General features: G+C 35.3%; 1 protein-coding gene across 1 annotated transcript in view; it reads right to left on the bottom strand.

Annotated features, from left to right (window-relative positions):
* Positions 1–24,978, bottom strand: part of dmrt99B (doublesex-Mab related 99B) — a 30,565-nt gene continuing 5,587 nt past the window's right edge. Inside the window, exons 2-4 of the mRNA XM_089709600.1 lie at positions 23,791–23,931; positions 23,021–23,138; positions 1–1,824 (exon numbers count right to left, since the gene is read on the bottom strand). Coding sequence (XP_089565726.1) covers positions 1,091–1,824; positions 23,021–23,138; positions 23,791–23,931 — 993 coding nt within the window. The 3' untranslated portion in view covers positions 1–1,090. The remainder of the gene's footprint in view (positions 1,825–23,020; positions 23,139–23,790; positions 23,932–24,978) is intronic.

Consider the following 24,978-nt stretch of genomic DNA (forward strand, 5'->3'; position numbering starts at 1 on the left):
TGAGTATTTAATTCATAGAATATTCAATTATGTATGACTTGCGCATATCGCCCGAGAAAGTTAAGCCGAAAATGGACCATTAGGGCTAAACTATTTATTTCCGCTAATTTTACTGATTTTCTCGAACTATTAAGTAAGTATGTTACATTTACACTACGTTTGACGTAAAATTTATTCCATCAAAAATGCGAATGTATGTACGTATTTATGTATCTCACTTATTATATTTATTCACGTACCTAAGCAACTGAACAAAGCGAAGCGTTTTTATTTTCTTTCAAGACTGTCCATTAAGATTTATTATTATCCAACTAGAACAGTTAAGTACACAATGCATTTCATCAAATCGTCTTTAATTCTAATATTTCCATAGTTATCGTATACATTTTATCGATTACCTACTAGTTAATTTTATTTACATTTAAAAGTACTAGTCATGGTAGCTACCAATAATGCTAAATCCTATTAAAAATATTTTAATTTCGAAAGAATCGATTGAAATTACCGTTTATCTACACGCTATCTTGTAATAAATGGACAGGTACAGTGAGACAAAAAGTTCGTAATGGAAATAAAATTGTGTCCATACAAAAATGGTCAAATGTTGCAACCTGTATTCTTAGAACTAGCGGCTTACATACCTTGAAAAACAAAAGTAGGTACACAGTTTCCATAATAATAGACTGAATCTATTAACAAAAGATTTTGAAGTGAAACTTCTTTATCGGGGTTGGAAAAAAATTTAGTGTAACATTTTTCGTTACGCGTGACATTTTTCCGTTACGCGCCATCTTTTTCTTATCCCTACCACGCGTGATTCGACGTATTTCTGTAAAGTTGCATATAGTAAATTATTTTTTGAAAAATAAGGTCATAAAGAAGTTTCACTTCTTACGTGTGTACACTAGTACACGCACACATTTTTTTTTCTTCCAGCAACAGACAAAAGTCTTTACAATAATTTTAAGCTTTACGTTTTCGCGCAGTGTTTTCAATTCTTCTATCTATTCATGATACATCTCACAATAAATTTGAAGATTTCATGTAAATTCTGGACAAGAGTGCATTACAACACCGTCCATCTCGATCCCTAATCTGAAAACCCTTCATTATTCGTATTATCTGAGGTTGGTGATGTTCCAGGTGATGGCACTTGCAGCTGACGGCCATACATTAGCTCAGAAGGTGGCAGAAACGAGGATAAGTACTCCGGAGGTGGTCGGATCACAGTGGGCAAATACCCTGTCCCACTGTACGGAGGTGTCAGAAATCTTCTTGACGGCGAAAACTTAAAACTCTGATTTGACAGCGGGGAGAAGGCTGACTTTGACTGATAGCTCTGCATGTACGGAGACTCAGGGGTTAAATTATACGAGGATTCAGGACCATTCACCATCATTTCCATAGCAGCTACCACGTCACCTTTACACCTAGCCAGAATCGCTTCTATTTCCTGGCGACTGCGCCGTGGAAATACCTTTAGGAGCACGTCGACTGGCGACTTCTGGAACGGCGTAGAATCTTCCAGAGGTTCAGGCATATGGGTTTCTGGTTTCCCGCGTCTGTATTTGTAATTTGGGTTCTCCCATTTGTCATCTTCTTCTTTCTTGACGTCATCTTGTCTCTGTTCTTTAAGGGATAAGTTTTCTGGTGTGAGCGATGATTCAGAATGGTCTAATTCTTCTTCTACGTTTAGTTCGTGGTCTGATGGGGATCTGGGGGGTGGTGTGGAGAGAGGCGGCGACTGGACTGGTGTCTTCGATTCCTGAATGTCTGGTGGTGATGGGCTGGAACACACTTCGGTGATGCGAGCTCGTTTCTGAACTGTGGACAAAGAAAATAAGTTAAACTGGCTTCGTAGTTTTTATATAATAAAAATTGTGTTTCGTAGATTCATTTGAATAAAATATTTTGCTAAAAACTCCATTGCACAATAGATTACACATTCCACTCATTAATTTTAACGCAAATCTTACTTAAAGACTCCAAAAACTGGTTTTGTATAAATAACATTAAAATTCATCTTAAATATTTAAACAGACGGACAATTTAACAAAACACTAACGAAACAAAATCATGTCTTTTTGAAACATTTTCCTTGTATCACAAAATAAACTGAAGGTACAGTCGCGTATAAAAGCGCAGGAATCAATAAAAACAAAGCTTGAGCGTTGAGTGGTTGTGGCGCAAACATTTGCGACGATTGAAATTTGATAATTTTCAATGATTCTCGCACATCGACGAGTGTTACGCTTGTTAGATTATTGAGGTACTAGCCTACTTGAATTTCGTGGAAGAAACGTTATTTAAATAACTAAATTATAATGCAAATAAGTTTAGTGGAATCTTTTCACGATTACAACAGCATAATTGAAAGTATTGTGAGCATAATTTGCTAGATGGAAATAAACTCTGGGTTGTCAAATGAAAATAATAGAAATATGCACTTGTAAGAAAATAGAAAGAAATGAAAAACTCGACTCAGTTATCAATAACAATTATCAACGAACTTATTGCATATAATTCTAAAGCTTTTTTATAACTTTAAAAATTATTTATGATTCACCGTATTTTAGTCCAGAAAATGCGTTATGCGACCACAAACTGATTACCTACAATTAGTAAACAAAAGCCAAAGTACACGTTAAAGCTAAAAAAACACACAAACAATGAGTGCGCTGTCGTTAAAATGGAAATCCAATATAAAGCGGTTAGTAAACACACTCCTATTTAATTTTAATGTGTTTAAAAATACAATGGAAACAATTTATACGCGGAGTTGTTCAGTTGCGTTGAGTCATTGTGTTCCGTGCAATTAGAAACCGCCTCGTTTTCACTGACGTGTGCGAATTTAATGGTCGATCTTTATTGTTTTTTTAAGGATCAAGGGCCGGCGGTGGGGAAAGCGAGCGGGGGAGGAAGGCCCTACAGTTCAAATGAATTCGATTACAATTTGATCGTGCGAGTAGTTCGACTCAATATGTGCTTGGGTCTCGTGAAAGCACATTTTTTGTTTCTTATTTTTAACGAAATTGTTTTCGATACGGGTTTTTTGAGGTTTTATTTTGTCGAGTGCTGTTCGGTGTTGGAATTTGTTTTGCGCATGTACGGTCAGATGCTTTTTTTTTTGTTTTTAATGAGTGATAGGACAGGTTCTGTTTTGCTTCAATTTTCAAATTATTACATGGGAATTATTTTTATGTATGATTAAACTTAAACATAATATATTATATGTATTATAAAAAAAGTAGATATTAATTTATCGTTGGAATGAAATTATTTACTGCAAGTAAAACTTTTAGGTAGTCAGCCTATTAGATATCCAATGAACGACAGAGTCTTATAAGAATTTAGCTAGTCTCTTTTTAATTAATATGAAGTCCAAAGTTCAAAAAACATCCCACAGGCCACAACGCATAGATTAAATCAACTTACAACAAAACTAAATATAAAATGAACAAACTTATGATTAAACACAAAGAACCAACAAAAAGTAATAAAAGCCCGCTCCACAAAACATACTGAATTTCATTAAAATAATACACTATTATGCATTCAATACAAACACACTTATAAAAATTCTGGCCTTTTTGATCCTCATTATAGTGAAAGAGAGAGAAGTAGGGACCTGCATGCGTGCGAGAGGGAGGGTTGTATCCCCATGGTTCCGTATTGAATTGCGTTTAATAGAGACATCTGCTTGTAAATGAGGGTATATGATATTTTTGATGTATTGTTCATGTAGCGGCCGTATTTACTGTTTGAACGTGGGTGTATTGTGAGCTTTATTGTAATCAATTCAATGATACTCGATTGAATTATATTTATTTGATTGTGCTATTATATATCTGTTTGAATGTATTTCTTATGCGAACGTATTTCCATTCAGAGTTATGTGGAATTTGTTTTTTAAACTTTGCTTTTGTCTATCAAAATGTTTTATTCTGAATGACCGACAGTCCTTATTTGCACTAATATTTTTAAGTATTCATCGTTATGTCTGTTATAGTAAACTGCCTTCGCGATTTTCACAATTATTGCGACTATCAGATATTTTATCAACAAGTAACATGGACTGAAATAAAGCCTAAGTGTTGTAATAAAAGAAAGCCATTTGCAACACTTCTGTTGCCTGGTAGGTGCAGATTGCAGCCTTATAATCATGCGAAATAAGACTGCAATCATATATTACATTGAAATTGAAATAACTGGAACGGCATTATTTTATAAAACTGTATGCTGAAATTTTTTCTTGATTATCGGTGATTAATGATTATCGTAACTCGTAAGCACACATCTGAAATTACTATACCTAAAGCAATAGCTCTCTTTATATACCTACCACTTATTCTTTCATAAAACAGTTAAAAACTTAAACAGTAACCCAATACCTGATATTAAACGATATAAATAAAGTCTCAAAGTGACGAAGGTACATCAATAAGCGATAATAGGGAAGGGTGGACGAGTGGAGGATTTTACTAACAGTTAAGGGAGTCAAGATGCTGTGTATTTTATTAAAATGCTAGCTTTGATGGTTACATTCGCTTGTATTTTGTTTCTTTTATTTTTTTCAGAAATTATGATGACTTGAATCCAAATTGATTCAGCAATTTTGGTGTGATAAAGAAAAATAAATATATTCATTCAAATTTAAATGTAACTTAAGCTGGGAGAAGTGTTTTAACCCTTATATGCAGATTCTATATGATTCTTCATTTATGTGATAGTTTTGCAAGGAAAAAATCTTCGATGTCATACACCTGAAGCGTTAATCCATCCATAAAATCCATGCAAATTCCTTCCCACGAAAAATTACCAACCCACAACCATCAAACGCAAAATCATAAAGGTACATTACATGTTAACCAGCTACACACTACTAAATCACACGACAATACGCGTCGGCCATTGTTCGTCGATTTACGCGCCATCTGGCGGCGACGCGCGGCGTGTCCATTTATACAATATACGAATGACATTTGCATGCGACTGTACCGTGTTGGTAGTGTTTGATGCTTTAATAAAGATGTTTAATAAGGAAAATTTTAAATTTTCAATAGTTCATAGTGAAAAATGTTTATATAGATATATCATATACTTTTTGTTAAGGGGTGTGTTAGTTATTAGGAGTTAGGACGTGTGTTTAATTTGTAATATTTAATGTATGTATTTACATTTACAATTTTACGAAATACACTCGATGACAGACGAAGAGAAATAACTAGTGATTTGTTTAAAACGTTTTTACAAAGCTTGTACGTTTGACGTACCTAAGGCATATGCGTGACTCTATAAATTATGCATCAAATACCAAACATATCAAATTTAAAAGACATTAATTCGCAATCAATAACTCTTTCACCCTAAGTATTTATTTGTATTCAAAAAAAAAAAAAACACCAATTAGCCAGTGGCTATGGTCGTGATCAAATAATTAAGGGTCATTTGCAGGGGGAGCCGGAAACTTTTGTAATAAAGTTATAAAAAGTTGGCACATTATACTTTGAGGCTTTTGTTGTTGTTTATTTTGTAGCCGACCCCTCTTTGTTGTTCCAATATTTTAGTTATTTACATTTTTGTTATGATTGTGGTAATAATAAACAATTATTTATCTGATAATACTGATTCAAAATAATACGCTACGAATTGAGATTTGAGAACCTTCCATCGTTTTAGGAACATCGATTACAAATAGCATAAATTTTCTCGAAAATTTGTTACTGAACAAGATACTAAGTAGGTAGATAATAAATATGGTATTTTTCATGTAATAAATCTCTAAATAAAGAAATAAGACTTACTCCATATTAAAAATAAAATATTTTCTTCACATAAAATTAAAGAAAAAAAGCAGTAGCATTTTTTAACAAAAATAAAAAGTGTTCAATATAAAACCCCATTCAAAATTACAAGGGCATTACCATAGAAATCTAAATAACAAGACACTAGAAGTCGTAAGCGCGCGTGACATTGTCGCCGCTCAGGTGGTTACCATTCCACAAGTCTGTTCGTCGCTTGGTGGTCGCTTGTTCAGTTGTTTCTGACACGTGCGTGAGTAAACATGGTGTGTTGCAGCATTTCCCAGTGCGGAAATTCTTCCATAAATTGTAATTATACTAATAAAGGAATAACATTTCACCGGCAAGTATTTTTGTTTATAAATATTGCCGTTTTTCCTTAAAATTAAACAATATTTACAAGCAATACGAATGACACAGTCAACCGTTCCTCTCATCACGTTTAGCTATACATTGCCTTTTACTATTGTCAACATCTGACAGGTCGGTTGTTATAACGGCCAGATGTTATCAAATGACAATTACAAGAAGCAATGTACTGCATTGTTAACGATAAAGAGTAAATAGTCGCAAGCTAGTGATGTGATGTGTTAAAATTTTTCGATATCGTAATACGATGTTTTTTTGCGTAATATGACGACTGATGGAATAATTGGATTATATTTTAATTTGAATTCTATTTTATTTTTATAACTGATATATAACTTTTTAAACTAAGTACATCGATACAATCATTTTCGGACAATTTTACTGTCGATACAGAATCACATTAATTAAATATACAATAAAGGACATTCTTCGCTTAGGTTGACAAAACTATTTTATGTTAAATATATTCTTTGTAGATTTCCACAACGCCGTCCTGACATTAAGGACGAATGGATATCCGCGACTGGGAAAAGAAATTGGTTCCCTACAGGCTATAGTAGGATATGTTAAAAACATTTCAAACAAGATGATTTCAATGTCACAACAAAAAGACGTACATTAAGTAATTGTTATAACTCTTATAATTTTTGGTGGTCTGGCGCGGTTCTGCATCAGGTGTTCGAGATTTTCAAATTTAAACTCTCAGTTTCTAAACCCCCTCCATTTTTTTTAATATATAATGTACAGACACTGTTTTATTATTTGTATATACTAGTTTGTATATATAGATAAATAAATATTTAAGTACATAACATGTTTTTATTTCTTATACCTATATGTGTGGGGTGCGTGATAATGGATATTAATTACACTAGGTACAGTACCTTTGGGTGATGCACAAATAACCACACACTCACAGTTTTAACGTTTATTATCTCCGCACAGAAGGAGAGAGACAATTATCAGATACAAGCAACACTTTGGGCATGAAAATACAAGAACAAAAAGACACTGACTAGATGCGCATTCGGTAACTAAGATCGAACTGTTAATTTTACAATTGTGAAGAAACTTGAAGAAATATTCCGATCTACCCGCTGGGACCGTGATAATTTCGTCGCGGCACGCATACTACGCGAATACCGCGACTCCGTCATAAAATAATAAATATTATAATTATTTTGTATGAGTGTAATGCATGTCTGTATTTTTTGTGTTTTGTGTAATGAATGTTTAGTGTTATAATTAAATACGAATATAAATATGAAATAAAATATTTAAATACATGTTGTGTGTAATATATACGTATGATAAAATACATACACTAAAATATCGTGTGTTAGCCACATCACTCCCCTCCAGAGACCGGGTTAAGGGCGATAAAAGTCTGGAAAGTGAACTCTCCTCCCAGAGCGAGTGGTATATGCCACGGGAGCACTGGGAAGAGGTAGGGGAGGATCGGGAGGTGGAAGAGCGGGAGAAGGAAGGATTTCGGGAGAAGACGACAGTAAATAGGCTGGCTTCAGGCGGTCGATGCTAACTGTCGTTGACTTTCCTTTTAATTTAATTTTGAAAAATTTGTGATCTCTTGAAATGACCTCATGTGGCCCTGTGTATGCGGGTTGTAAAGAGCCGCGCAGTGCGTCTTCCCTAAGGAATACGTGACCACATGAGGCTAAATCTTTGTAGATGAATATGTTTTTCTTACCATGGTGTTGAGTCGGTACTGGGCGAATATTCCTGGCGAAATTTGTCAACCGAGCTGATAAGTCGGTGATATCGGTAGTATAAGACGAAGTGTCGTGACCAAAAAATTCACCTGGTAGGCGAAGTGGTTCACCGAAAACCAGCTCGGCTGAGGAGGAGTGCAGATCCTCTTTCACAGCACTTCTTATGCCGAGAAGCACGAGAGGTAGTGTTTCTACCCAATTTGCGTCAGCGTGACAGGTAATTGCAGCTTTCAATTGTCTGTGGGAGCGCTCCACCAAGCCGTTGCACTGCGGGTGATATGCGGTTGTCTTACGGTGATCGAAACCGATAGACTTAGCGAGCTGCTGGAATAGGGCCGATTGAAATTGTGCACCGCGGTCGGTAACGACGTCGGTTGGACAACCATAACGGGCTACCCAGCAGGACACAAAAGCTTTCGCGACAGTTTCTGCGGTGATGTCGGTAAGTGGTACAGCTTCCGGCCATCGCGTGAAGCGATCGACGGCTGTTAAGCAATACCGATAATCACCGCAAGGTGGTAAAGGGCCGATTAGGTCTATATGGACATGTTTGAATCGCGCTGAAGGTAAAGCGAGCGTACCAATAGGTGACGCGACATGCCTGTTTACCTTCGAGCGCTGACAGGTCAAACATGCCTTAGACCATTCGCGGCAGTCCTTCCGCATTAAGGGCCAGACAAACCTCTGTGCAACGAGCTTGGCTGATGAATTTGCGCCTGGGTGACTCAATGAGTGCAGACAATTGAAAACCTGCTGACGCAGTTGTGTAGGGACGAAAGGTCTGGGAGTCGGTGTACTGACGTCGCAGTACAGTTGAGTGCGACTTCCAGGTAAATTCATCCGTTTTAGGCGAAGAGATGATTCACCTGTGAGATGCGCAGTGAGCTCAGGATCTGTAGCTTGCAACCTTGCCATCTCTTCTAGATCGACCGGCCTCTGCAGTTCACATACGCGCGATAAAGTATCGGCGACGACATTATTTGCACCTGATATATGCTGTATGTCGGTTGTGAACTGCGAGATAAAGTCGAGGTGTCTATACTGACGCGGCGTGCAGTTACTTTTCCTCTCGTGGAAAGCGTAACATAACGGCTTGTGGTCAGTATAGATCGTAAAATGATTAGCCTCCAGCATGTGTCGGAAGTACCTTATGCTCTCGTAGATGGCAAGGAGCTCTCGATCGCATGGTGAGTATTTTACCTGTGACGGGCTCAACTTGCGCGAGAAGAATGCGAGCGGCTGCCAATCATCGTCCACCAGCTGTTGTAGGACTCCACCTATCGCTGTATCTGAAGCGTCAGTGACGAGTCCTAATTTAGCTTCACTGGCAGGATGAGCGAGCAGGGCTGCTTCGCAAAGGCTTTTCTTGCAGTCTTGGAATGACTGCAGCGAATTCCCTTCTATGACCACGGGATGAGAACCTTTGACGGAACCTACAAGCAAGGCGTTTAAAGGTGCTTGAATTTGGGCAGCATTGGGCAAGAAACGTCGATAAAAATTAACCATGCCCAAGAATCTTCGAAGCTCTCGAACAGTTCTTGGGACAGGAAAATCGGCGATGGCTTGCACCTTGCTGTCCAAAGGTTTGGTTCCCTTTTCAGAGATTTCGTAGCCTAGAAATGTTACCTCAGGAGCGCCGAAGACACACTTGGCTGTGTTAATAAGAACACCATAATCTCTCATACGGGTAAAGAGTTGGCGCAGGTGGTCTTCGTGCTCTTGTGCTGATCTGCTGAATATCAGGAAGTCATCAAGATAAGGATAACAGAAATCTAGGCCTCGCGTCAATTCATCGACAAATCTCTGAAAAGTTTGACCTGCGTTGCGAAGTCCGAAGGTCATAAATGGAAATTCGTACAAACCGAAGGGTGTGGTGATTGCTGTCTTCGGGATATCGCCTTCAAAAACAGGAATCTGGTTGTAGGCCTTAACTAAATCTATGACAGAGAAGATAGTACAACCAGACAGACAGTGTGAGAAGTCCTGTATGTGCCTGATTGGATACTTATCTGGTATCGTTCTTGCGTTGAGCAGTCTGTAGTCACCGCATGGACGCCATCCATTGTCCTTCTTCGATGCGAGGTGAAGCGGAGACGACCACGGGCTGTCAGATGGACGGGCTGTCCCGTTAGCTATCATAGCCTCGAATTCCTGCTTTGCTATTTTGAGTTTGTCAGGAGCCAAACGCCTAGGAGAACAGGAGACAGGAGGGCCAGGAGTTGTGCGAATGTGGTGTGTAGTGTTGTGTTTGACAATACCTGGAGTACCAGCGGGGCGTGTTAGTTCTGGGTATTGCGCTAAAATTTTATGATAATTACTATCACCACCAGTTACAACCTTAACACTAGAAATATTACAATTAATCATATTACAATTTATTGCTGAGCTGCTGACATTGGTTAAGCCATCGATCAATTGTTTTTTACTTACGTCAACAATAATTTGGTAGTGTGAAAGAAAATCTACACCAATAATAGCTTTAGTGACGTCAGCTACAACAAAACGCCATGGAAATACGCGACGTAAGCCTAAGTTAAGGTTTAATTGAATGTAACCGTAAGTATCGATGACGGAACCATTGGCAGCACACAGTTGGTAATTAGTTTTACATCTTTTTTCAGACACAGCGGTTATAGGGAAAACACAAATATCACTACCAGTATCTATTAGATATTCAACATTAAGAGTGGGGTCCGTAATGAAAAGACGACCGGGGGAAATGGGGCAGGCGTTAGTCGCCATCACTGAGTGTCGTACGCGTTTCGTGTCGTGCGATGCCTTGAAGTCGCATGGCTTAATGCATCTGTTAGCCTTTGTGCCATGTTTATTATGATACCAGCAGATAGGGTAACGCCGGTAATTAGAGTGGGACCGTCGAGAAGAAGACCGTTGACGACGATGGGGAGAGGGATCTCTGCGCACACGGGGACCGGGTCGGGAACTGCTTACTTGGGTGGATAGCGCGCTCGCCTGGCGCGTCAGCTCCACCACCTGGCGTGCCAAGTCGTCCATTGCCGAAGATGACGATGAAGAAGTCGCTGCAACATGAGTAGTGGGAGCCGCGATCTCGTACACGCGGTCAGCCAGCTCAGCCAGGGCGTCCTGGGACAGCGTAGGTTGTGACGCAACGATCGGCTGCAATCCAGCAGGTAATCGGCTGGTCCAGATTGTCTTTAAGAAATCTTCTGGAATTTCGGGACCAGCTAGATGCTGCAAATGCCGCAGGAATTGTGACGGCTTGCGTAATCCCAGCTGCTCGTGCATCAACAGCTGTTTCACTTTATTATCTCTAGACACGGATAATCTTTTTATTAATTCCGATTTTAATTTAATATAATCAGCAGGGCCGGTAAGGATGTCTTCGACCTCGACCGCATACTGTCGATCTAATATGGCCAGAATGTGATAAAACTTGGTAGTATTGTCAGTTATGTTCATTATAGCGAATTGCCCTTCAACTTGTGCAAACCATATTGCAGGCTTTTCAGGCCAAAAAGGTGGGATCCGTAAATTAACAGATGGTTGCTGGGCGGGCGACACGTGCAACGGTCGTTCCGCCATTTTGACGCACCTTCGCGCTTGAGTATTAACTCGATCAGCGTTTTCGGAATCACTTGCACTGGACATAGTTTTTATATATATAGTGTTCAGAGGGGTCACCAATTTGTGGGGTGCGTGATAATGGATATTAATTACACTAGGTACAGTACCTTTGGGTGATGCACAAATAACCACACACTCACAGTTTTAACGTTTATTATCTCCGCACAGAAGGAGAGAGACAATTATCAGATACAAGCAACACTTTGGGCATGAAAATACAAGAACAAAAAGACACTGACTAGATGCGCATTCGGTAACTAAGATCGAACTGTTAATTTTACAATTGTGAAGAAACTTGAAGAAATATTCCGATCTACCCGCTGGGACCGTGATAATTTCGTCGCGGCACGCATACTACGCGAATACCGCGACTCCGTCATAAAATAATAAATATTATAATTATTTTGTATGAGTGTAATGCATGTCTGTATTTTTTGTGTTTTGTGTAATGAATGTTTAGTGTTATAATTAAATACGAATATAAATATGAAATAAAATATTTAAATACATGTTGTGTGTAATATATACGTATGATAAAATACATACACTAAAATATCGTGTGTTAGCCACATATGTACCTACAGTCTGCCGTGGGCCCACGAGATGAGCCTACCACTGTATTAAAATCAACAACTATATATTTCTTACTTGTTAACTATCACTTAACTATCGATAACAAGGCTGATGAAGTCTTACATCACTAAAGCGTTGAATGAACGTTAATGAAATTTCAACCTTATTTCTATGCGTTGAGGTTAAAAGTTATATCTATCAAAAATTAACGCCCTTTGTTGTCGAGTAGCCGAACTTTTTCGTATTTGAAGTTTCTAAGCAAAAGGAAACAAAACATCTTACGTACCTAGGGATGTTATACTAAAATAAACCGTAAAGTCGTGATTTAGGGTACATATTAAAATGCGAAATTTATTATTTATGTTAGTTTTCATTAAAATGAAGCTGTCCAATAAAAGGCATAGTTTACTTGTGTGAACTGTCTAGATATCGTTTTAAATGTGTGGATTTTGGCGACAGTGGTTTTCATACTAATTATGACATAATAGCACTTCTATGTGTCTTGTTATTTAGATTTCTATGGGCATTACCAATAGATAAATATTTGTACACAAGACCACTCGTAACATAATAATTGATACTCAGCGGAAAAAAATGTATAGAATTACGGAGGGAAAACTCAACAAGTTATAAAAACTTTATTGTGATGACCAACGATTATAGACGAAATTTAAAAATAAATGATAAGAGCTGAACATTTAGCATTCAATTTCGAACCTTATCTGAAGGTAATATGATACAAAATCGCTTTAGATTGCGATGTGAAAATGTGTTATTTAAAAATGTATTCTATGTCTATGTGATGAGGTTGAATATTGTTTGTTAATGTTTAATTTAGGGTTAGGGTTGGCCCAACGCTTTTAGCTCGCGACTATCTAAGAACGTCTTAAAAATAATTGAAAAGGATATCAGTTTAATTTGATATCAAGAGCGGTATCACAACCACCTGAGTACTCTTTTATATTGGGATTTTTCCCTGTATCGTTTTTTACTTAATATTATTGGTTTAGTGTGAATATTTCATTTATAAACAACAATTAATCATTAGAAATGGGTTAATCTATTAACATTCGTTTTCTACGTCTTAATTTGTAAGGGATTATTGAAGTAGGTATTTCGCATTTGTTTTTAAATTGTGAAAAATGTAATAAAGATGTTTTCGTGTAGGACGTAGGTAATTTATTTTCGCTATGAACATACATATTATAATATATGCAAAGAAGGCAAGAAATAAAATTAAAATTATACAAAAATACGACCTCAACAGAATATCATACATTCCCACGTAAAACACTACCCTCCTTTTCACAGTCGGGATAGCATCCCTCTCCTTGCGGGATGCAATAGATTGTAACCCTACACCGCTGGCTTCGCGAAATTTTATTTGTTTTTATTTATTTTTCTCTTTTTTTCATTAGACGATACCTGACGCTGATACATCGAATACTTAGTAGTGGCTTTGATTAAATTTGCAAGTATTTGTTTGTTTTTTGTGTAATATTGTAAGAGAGCATTATTTCATATTTGGTATCATGAATTTTTATTCAAGTTCGTCTCAATAAAATGATTGTGTATGGTTTTATCGAAAAGTAAAAGAGCGTACGTGCACGAACACACTTGAAAGTTTGAAACACACAAGTGAAATAACCTAGCATAGGTCGCCGTTTCATTAAGAGCCTAGGTGTTTAATGAAATGACTGATTTAACCAACTGGCTACAAAATACATTTTTTATGCAAATTGACAACAAGTAACCCTTAACCGCGGGTTTAGCGTTCCGTACAAAACTATTGTTTAAAATTAATCTGTTTATCTGACATCTGATAACTACAGTAAATGAATTTGCCTATCTTGATGTTTGTTTGTGGCACGCCCTTTTGTATTTTGTTATTGTTTGACATTTAGAAGTCGTGATAACGAAAGAAAATGTAAGAAAATATAAATAGGGCTCTATTCTTAGATAAGGATCTTTAGTTTTAATCCTAGTTTAACAAGTACATTGATTAATTGCTATAAGTATGTTTTCAACAAATCAACAGTTACCTAAATTCTTTCACCAATAGAAAGCTACATTATTTTAGATTGACATGGTTTTTTAATCTTTTCAACACTGGTATATTTGTATGTAATCGCCTCTTTTGGACTCGGTTTCAACAAGTCGAATCAATGATGGGCAAGTAATTTTATAAGAGCCGAGCAGCAATGAAACAAATGAAAAATATTCCTTTTGAGAACAGACAAGGCTGCATGGTTTAGCAAGTATCCAATAAAACATTAATAAAGTGTCATTACGAAGCATCCCGACATATGGAATGAATTCCTCTTCATTCATTCATTGTGTCTGTAATCCCGACTGCCTCATATTAAACACAGAAGTAATTTCATTGACTAGGGCTGCTACTTCGTTTAATATGTATTTAAATTGATCTTCGATTGTGATAGTGTAAGGAAGCCGATGTAATATGGTTTAAATTATAGTAGTTTAAGTTTTTAGTTTGATCTAAAATTATTACTGTGTTCATCTATACTAATATTATAAAGCTGAAGAGTTTGTTTGTTTGTTTGTTTGTTTGAACGCGCTAATCTCGGGAACTACTGGTCCGATTTGAAAAATTCTTTCGGTGTTAGATAGCCCATTTATCGAGGAAGGTTATAGGCTATATATCATCACGCTACGACCAACAGGGGTGGAGCCACGGGGGTGAAACCGCGCGGAGCAGCTAGTTAAAGATATAAGGAACGATTAAATGTCCAAGATATTTTGTGTAGGTACGAAGGTTACTTTTTCCTAATGCATAAAAGTTTTAAAAACTTTTCTCGAAGCTTTTAAAGCTAAAAAAAAGCTCAAGCACGAGTCAAAATAATTTAATTAGTATAAAACTTAGCGAATCGATAACAAATGTAGTTTTTGAAAGGAGATCATATTTTTAACATCATACATAATACTTTCCTAATATTCTATGCTCCCTAAACGGTCAGTGATACGATATAATTGATTTTATTGAGTTATTTATCAACTAACCAAATTAATAACGCTCGGGTGTCAGCCCTGAACCACTATGATTGCAATGCAATGGAATACTAATTCCTCAATCGAATGAATTTTCGCGTACATTTCATTTAACAGGAATTTACCCTCTATATCAATTAAAATAGAGTCGGAATTAGCGCGAAAACTTTAATAATAGACGCACCCAACAATTGGTTTTATTGTTACCACCCGCCGATTTAAAGTTACTCGATCCAATATCAAAGTTTAAACTTTATGAACCGTGAAATTTCAACCTTATTACTAAAGCAAAACCGTTGCTTTTCCCCCAAACTCGGTGGTAGGAAATTTGAATGCCAACCGCGTTCGAAATTCAACTTTATAATATGGTAATACAATTAACTTTGTAATGAATGACAAAACTCTATCAAGCAATTTGAAACTTTGGTGGCAATGGATTTTGAGTCGTATCCAGTGGAGTTACGGTTGGTTTTTATATGATGGTAATGGTCGTAAATAATAGGTGTCGCGAACAATCGTAGCGAGCGAAGCGGGGTTGTATTGTTAGTATCGCTAATCACTTGAATAGCCAGGGGTTGAGGGTTAATTTCGATATTAATAGAGTTTAACAAATAAACTGCTATTAATTTCGTTAGGTTGAGGACATCTGGTATTTTTAATAAAGAATTTATACTTTTGGGGTAAGATATTGGGTTATTTGTTGATAATTTGGTGTCTTCAGTTGAGATGAACTATTTAACAATGAACCGTGAATGTTATACACTTTTAAGATGCTATCCCAAACACTGTTATGAACACAAGGTATAATAATGTTTTGCAGATGAAATAGAATCTAATAAAGTAGGCATTTCAATGATTTTCAGAAAGAAATAAATAATTTCAGCAATTTCATTACTTTATACAACTTTTTTAACATTCGTTCTAGTATAACTTTTACTTAGAAACTATCCTTATTGGTTATTTTATCGGAAGAACCGTTTTCAGTGCTGAATAACTTACGTAACATATTCAACTTCAAATTTCAATTATAATATAGTAAGTACTACACGTAAGAAGTGAAACTTCTTTATGACCTTATTTAAAAAAAAAATACTATATGCAACTTTACAGAAATACGTCGAATCACGCGTGGTAGGGATAAGAAAAAGATGGCGCGTAACGGAAAAATGACACGCGTAACGAAAAAATGTTACACTAAATTTTTTTCCAACCCCGATAAAGAAGTTTCACTTCAAAAAAAACTTACGTGACAAACGACAACGGACAATCTAATACATACATAGGTACGTATAAAAACACTTATTATTTACACTTTTACCCTAATCGTATTTTTCGTAAAAACTAGCAACACAAACAAGCAACAACAAAATTACCTTCACAATTTTCAACAAAAGCGAAGCGAAGCGAACGCGAAATACCAATATAAACCATTTATAAAGATTTGAAAGAGCATTCAAGCGTTTCCATTCAATGAAATACTTTAGCAATAAACTGTAAAAATAAATAGGAAACCCTTTTCTATGGACAGGCAGTTCATTATAACCTCTTACAATGAGTCGAGTTGCATCCCATACTGACCGCGAGTGGACGAGAGATGGAAGATGTGCTTGTGCCGTGCGGGACAGAGATAGATGTAGCTTGAGTGGGGTTTTACAAACCTTTGGCTCGAGCTTGTGGCAATAATATTATAGCGTTTGTAAGGTTCTTGAGTTAATGTGGATGTATCGTATAATGGATATGACAAAATTATATTTAATATCGTTTATCACAAATTATGTGCGCTATGCGTAAGATATTAATTATAAAAAATATTCTATGTTTATCTTTTGTAATTTTGTAACAACAACTGCAACGCAACACATTTATGGGTCATTTGAACCACCAGGTGACCCATCTAGAACGATATATGAGCATAAAATAATAAGATTCAGCACTATGCCGTCACTTGTAAGCTGTCCACCTGAGTGCAGATGAGAATTCGAAAGTACAGGTAGAGATTTTGTCCCCTTGTCTCGATGATTTTTGTACGGCGTTGCGGAATAATGGATTAAATCAGTATTGAAATAGTGTGACACAGCTAGATGCCGTACAAAAATGGTGGTCCACAAAGTCGGAATTTTATTATTTATTTTTATTTTCCGACAATTGCCGGGGTAAATTTGGTCATTTGATTTTGTACGGCATCTGTGTCATACTATTTCTAGTTTGTATAATCTTGAAAACATACGTCTACTGATACGTATTGAATTAATTCTTGTAAGTAATAGAATTAAACAATACATAAATATCAATGTTTTATAATATTTATTCCAAAATTAAAATAAATATTTCTTCATAATATCCATATTAAATGGTTTACCATCCCAGCTCAAAGCGCTTCAAACATAAATGGTATCGAAATCACACGACAGAGATGCAAGTACACTTATGTGTGGGTGTGAGAGAGACAGCATCATATCCAACTCAAGGAAAAGATCAAAATAAGTGGAAAGGAAAACCGTTGGGCACTTGTAGAGGATTCTACGTTTAGTGTCATTTAATGATACACACGATCTTCATGGTTGAATATCCCTGATTTATAAGAAAAATAAACTAAATATAGCTACATTTTTCCTGGATGTAAATATAGAAAATGGGCAATTCATAAACGGATTCTTAATAAGTAAAAAAATAGCACTGGGGTTAATTTTTACCTACTGTTTGATCGTGATTTTTATAAAATTTAAAACCTATTTGAAAAACTTAAAAAAAGTAGGTATACTAAACTTTACAGAGGAGCGTTTGTAGAAACTTCTCGAATTACTTCTAGTATACCTAAACTATTTGTTAGAAGATATCAACCTTCAAACGGAACCCTAATATCAAAATCATTAAAATTTAACGTAAATTTAAACATATTTCGATATTGAAAACGCAATTGAGCCACGATTTGGATTTCGATCTCAATTCGCCATTCACTACAAATTGACTAATGAATTAGTGCATTTATTCAAATGTATAATTAGAGTTCAATCGGCTTTTCGATGGGTTTTAACTTTTACGTGCATTTCCATGGCAACCGTGTCATTATCACTACATAGTATAAAACAAAGTCGCTTTCCCTGTCCCTATGTCCCTATGTCCCTATGTCCCTTTGTACGCTTAAATCTTTGAAACTACGCAACGGATTTTGATGCGGTTTTTTTTAATAGATAGAGTGATTCAAGAGGAAGGTTTATATGTGTAATAACATCCATTAAATAGTGGAGAAGTACTGTTATTTTTGAGATTTCTGATGTGATGTCGTAAAAAATTACATTTATTCCGCTTACATTGCAAACGCAGGCTAAACCCTACGAGTTTTATCAAAATAATGTACTAAGTATTATACACATTGAAAAGGTCTACAGAAAAGTCCGCGATGGTATATGTCTATCTCCTATGGATAACCCACAATAACTTTTTTTTGTCATTTACTTTTTACGACAAATAATGGCTAATTTTCGGTGCGATTTTAACCAATACAGCAATAATCCTTAACCAATTAAATACCTTGAATACATTATTCATTTATTATAGATCTATATGGCCCTTTACAACGTATGATTTAAGTGAATATTTTCGAAGATATTACAGATTGAAAAATTGCGGGACGTTGCGTTTGCGGCGGTACCGGCCGGCCGCCCGGCTATCTATTTTATACCCGTGCGTCGAAGCCGGAGCGGGCCGCTATGATTTTTATATACAACGTTCACAGTTTTTCTGTAGTGTATTTAGTATCAGCATTGCACCCGTGCGAAGCCGGGGCGGGTCGCTAGTGTAATATACATAGTACCTAATATGTAGGTAGATAAAAAAATGTGATTTTTGATAACGTCGCGTCGCGTCGCGGCTAAAAAGGAAAACTGACTTTATAGAAAAATAAGTACCTTTTTGGTGCCTTATATACCAATTTTAAGTCTAAACCGCTAAGATAAGAAACTAAACATTTACTATATTTCATTTTATAGTGTAGGTACGCAATATTTTTTTTTAATTTCGTCTCTTACGGAGGTTAAAAGTTTGTAAGAATAGATCGCGAAACAATAACGTTTCTAAAAATAAATATACGTATAGTGGTTAATCTGTGGTCTTGTTTCTATAGAATAGAAGCCTTAGCACCTATAATATATATAGGTATGTACTTGGTTTAGGTATTTGATACAAATTTCTTTAAAATAAATATTTTGTTATGCAAATTTGAAATAACAACATACTACCAATTTACCAAATAAAATAAAATTATAAAATATACGTCTTTAGATATAAAACCTTTACATTCTTATAAGTATCTTATATGGTTTTGAACCCGATGAGCAAATAAAATGAGTAATAATATGGTCCAAGTGTTGGAATGTGCGAGTGTAGCAGCAACGTGACGGAATGTGTGGTTCAAGTGACAAAAGCGAGAGGTTTTATTATGAATAGTAGCGATTTTGTTTCGTATTTTGTTGAAGAGTAGTAGGTTTTTGATGTAGCAGGTCTCAATGAACAGACATAAATTAAAAACATAACTATAGCTACGCTATAGCGCTATCTATTATTTGATAAATGACAAAGAAAAATGTGTAAAGTTTGATATGGAATATAGCGCAGGAAGGTAATTTAAAATTTATTTATCCCTTCAATGTAATTAAGATCGAGCCTTCTCTCCTATCTTTGAGTTTGACTTGAATACAATTTAGAGATATTAACTAACATATTTATGTAGCAAAGAATATGAGTAGTATCTTTTTCTATGTAACAGACGAAAAACCATTTACATTACAACTGCAAGCAAATATCAACTTTAAAAAGGCACAACCTTCTCGATACAAATAAATACGCACACACTTCAAAGGAGCGTCAAATGAGCTTTTATTGTTCATATTGCATTACTTGAGCACAAGAATGTACAGCCTCTACACAGATATTTACTGTAGCCGCAATAAGCGTGGGTGTGATGTCATGTGATGCGTACAAGTTATAAGATGTAGCGGGAAATTATTTGAATAACAAGTGGTGCTTAAAGCGCTTAGGAAAATGAGTACAAACACGCAAGTGTCTGAATAGGAAAAGATTGTAGTTAGGTACCTACTGCTTTTTGCTTCCCTACCTCACAGGACTGGGAATTGGGAGCAGATTTAGAATTTGAAAACACTAGTTAAAATAATGTCATGAATATATTTTAACAACTTTTGGCGCAGAAAACTATACTGAAAAAAATTATGATAGATTTCGAACTATAATAATTGTAACTGAATTTAAATTTATCAAAATGTAATCAGGTAATCAAATTGTAGCAGTTTTAATATCTCTATCTGCTTATAACTTGCACCACAAGTTATTCCATACAATGCGGGGAGCGTCAGGGGCAATATAATAGTCATTAACTTATATTGTACTTATATTATACCGCATATTCACTTGCTGCTTCTGTACCCTTCATTTTATTATTTTGCTTATTTCTTTATCTTATACTGTTTGCCCCGTCTTTACTCGGAAAATCCAAAATAAATGTCTATTATCTAATTGAAAAATGTCTACAGTCTAAATGTCCATGTCACACAGGAATAATGTGGCTACAAGTGAAATAATTTTCTTAATTGCGTAAGATTTAGTGTTTTCAGTTTTACAAACTTACAAAAATCTACACCGTCCTCTTTATAACATGAATGTAGAGATTAGCTTGTACTACCAAGCTTTCCTTCGACATCACTCGCAGATTTTCATACAAATTTTCTTCCAATTCACCCCGTTAACATTTAATTTAGAGATAAAAGTAGGATGCATATCTTTGTCCAACATTCCATTTATTTATTTCACTGTCATCAAAATCATTTTCAATAACTAAATTAAAAGATGTGAATTAAAGATTTCATTCAAATAATTTAAGTTTATTATAAGCATAACACTTCTTTGTAACGCATAAAACTCATAAAAACTTTACAAATTAATTAACCAGTAGTTTTCCATTATGAGTGAACATTTGAAAAACACGTAAATCTTGTAAAAACAAATAAATATTAATAATAAACCATTGAGAAGGCGGCCAAGCATTGTCAACGTATACACGTCTTTCAAAACATTTAATTAAAAGAAAACCAGGCACTTAATATTCATACGGATTCTGAACAGTTATAGTAGCAAGGGTTGGTTATTCAAACTAATCTCGCTCTAATATTCTACACGTTTAAGACTATAATTCCGTGAAACCGCCTTGTTTGATGTTTCAGTCATGACGCAAAGCGAATTATAAACATTTGTAAGAGTAAGGTGCAATTAAATAAATACTGAAATTCGTTAGAAACTGTATAAAAAAACATCACACGTTCGTCGCGCACTTCAAAAGGTGCAAGTCGCGGGAAGTTGGCTATTCCGTCTTTTATATAAACGTTTGGTGTAATTTTACTATAAAATTAGGTTTCTTTTGAATAGAGAATGAAATTTTAGATAAAAAAAATTACGTGCCATACATTGTACTTTCTTTACATATTATAATCTATGTTTGATCTACGTATAGCCATATTAAGAAACATATTATAAGAGTATCAAGTATTGATTTGAATTAAAAAAATGTTATTGCTCTGGGTTATTCATCGAGGTTGGAGGTATTATCTACGAAAATAACACATTTTCGATGTCACAACTTATTAAATAACTTTTAAGCGCTTTTACATTGTCATAATACTAACAATTCAAATAGCAATTTCTATATAAAAGAGCCGGAAAATACAGGAGCTGTTAATTTGAAATGAAACACACAATATACACAATATCGGTTCAGAAAAAAATACGCAGATTTATGGTGTGTAATATTCTATATTCTTACGCCTTCCTTATGACTGAATACAAAATATTAAATGACTTTTAATTGCGTAAATAACTATTAAGAATGATGAATAGTTATTAACTTTGTATTGTTACTTATTTTTAGAATTTATGTACCTACTCAAAAGGTAAATTTTTGTAAGCTCGTAAATCTTTGTATTAAGTATTTAACACGGTGTGAACATTGAATGTCTAACAACCGTGTACCTACTTTATGCATTAAACACGTTTAAAGCCGTAAAAACGCATTAAATTTTTTTAATACTTAGATACCGACTGCACATCGATTTGATAGCTGTAGCAATGACTTAAATATTAAAGTATAAGAATAACGCGTATTATGATACGCCATTCAAGCGATTTGTGTTATGCTATAGCTTTGATAAAAAGCATTAAAAAATTAAAACCAGCCATTTCTAAAATCTCCCGTTTCTCCATACAACTACAACCCCGTACAGTATTCGTTCAACACCCACCGAGTGAGTTGGCGAAATAAAATTGTTTTCAATCCTTTATGTTATTATGTTTGTGTGTTTGTATGTGTACCTACTTACTTTAATTAACGCTTTTCTTAAAGTAGGTGCGTATTGATTTTTCTTTTAAAATGGTAGGTATCTAATAAATTAGTTTTTAGTGATGTTAGTTTGGGGAAATATTCCGTATTTTATTGAGTTTAACTAAATACCTACTATGTAAATTAGCACGTTTTTACAATAATATGCTTAAAATAGTTAAAATACATAAGACATATACCTACATCGGACATAAATCGAACATTTTTCAAGCGCCAATAATTCGTATTTCCGAACGAACACGTATCATAGGTCTATCAACAGCTTTTGTAGTACGTATCTATTACTATTGGTACTTGGAAAACTTTTTTTTAATCGGTTAATGCATATCATATTAATAATTATAATTCTCCTCCCTTTATCGTTTGCCTTTACACAATATTACCTTCTTATTACCGACTTCAAAAAGCAAAGACTCGGACATTATGTCCGCATCGGTTTGACAAACATAATATCTTTCATTGCATTTCATCAACCAACTTTCATAAATCAAATTATTGTCTCCTTTATTAGCTTATTCACAACGTATCCATACCTGGTGCTTCATCAGACAATTCAGGGAAATGTGACGCTGATGATGGCTGTCCTCCATACAGTAGGTTCAGTTCCCGAGCCTCGTTTTCTTCCTGCGCCTGCTGGCGACGGAGCGCCACCTGGTGGTGAAGAACATTGATTAAATTAATTAATTATTAACTTTGTTAATATCAGGATTTTATGTAACAAACACAAACGCACCCACAAACAGATGTAGGTACGCACGTTTTTGCACATATATACACACACATACATTAAAAAAGCAGTCATGGAAATAAGGCCAACCCCAACAAACTTGCTGTTATTTTAAAATAACATCAAGATATGTTAAAACCAGAAAACACTCATTTAGTGGAAAAATAGCTGCAGTGAAATATTCACATCGTGAAATTTCTTGTTATAATTCTAATAAAAACGTTCACAAAGCGTTGTGGCAATGAAAAAAAGCCATTTTTACATTAGATACCCAGACATTTGACGGCAACCCCACCTGATGGTAAGCCATTCTTCAATCTATGAATGATTACCTTAATAAAGCAAAAAACCATGACGCGTTCTACTTCTAAACAATTATTTGCTTACATTAACAAGATGGACTCAAACTCAAACATTTATTTACTCAATTAGACTTCTTCTAGAAGCACTTTTGAATCGTCATTGCATATTTTAACATTTACCATCGATTCGGAAAGGTTTTTAATTTTTATCATCTACTTGAAAAGAAAAGGCCAGGACATAAAAGCGAGAGATGATCAGAAAATTCTACATTACCTGTGCAGCCATAACCCGCTGCCGTTCAGCTATGAGGGTACACTTTGCACACACGCAGTCCCTCCACCGGCAGTATCGCTTGTGCCCTTTGAGCGCAGACACCACGCCGTGGTTCCTGCATCGCGCGCATTTTGGGGTACGCTGCAACAGATACAGATAGCTGTTATCTAACGTCGATAATATGGTTAGGGTACAGTGCAACATAGTTAATACGTTAACTTATACAAATAGATGGAATGTAGCCGATTTCAAAGGTTATTAACGTGGATATAGGTATCACAAGATGTAATAAATACTAAATACAGAGACAAAGCTTTATACAACCACGTATAGGGTACGCTGCAATACAGTTCATCAGTTAAATTAGGTACAACATTTGTTTATGTAACTAGATTGAATACCTATAGCTCGTTTCAAATGTTGGTAAAATGTATAGGTTACACTGCAACACAAATCATTTATCAGTCAAGTTTGGTCTTGCAAAGGCAAGCGCTTTTTAATTGTCAATAATATGGATAGGGTACACTTCAACAGAGTTCATCTGATAAACTACATTTGTTTTAGGGCTGATTTTTCAATGCTTGGATAAAACTTATTCGTCGAATAATGTATAAAACTACCATTTTAAAAACGTATTATAATTGCCCGTATTTGACAGTTTAATATTATCGTGTAATACTTTATTGGACGGATAAGTTTTATCCAAGCATTGAAAAATCGGCCCTTAATGGAATTAAATTGAATGTTACTGTTTTCAAATGTTTGTAATATGCAGTGTAGGTACTGTGTACCCTACTGCAACATAGTTAATTTATCTAGGACAATTGTCATATAGGACAATTTAAAACACATAATAACTTTATAAATGTACAGAGGGCGGCCTTATCGCTGACAGCGATCTCTGCCAGGCAACCCACTTGACTAGGATAAATGCTGAGTATGGTGGACACTGGACAGTGGTGCATAATAAATTAAAAATTAAAGATTTTATTATAATAATATATTAATAAACATTTATATATAGATACTTACTAATAAATACATATATGTAAACAGATATCGTGGATAAATAAAATAAATACATAATAATATATACATACATATAATAAATACACACATAATTACAATGTACATACATACGTATATGTCGTGGCCATATCGTAGATTTGCTCATTTCATGAAATGGCC

This window comes from Colias philodice, chromosome 22 (assembly GCF_061535455.1).
Source record: "Colias philodice isolate Cphi_HAF_F1 chromosome 22, ilColPhil1 Martin Lab GWU primary, whole genome shotgun sequence".
NCBI lineage: Eukaryota > Metazoa > Arthropoda > Insecta > Lepidoptera > Pieridae > Colias > Colias philodice.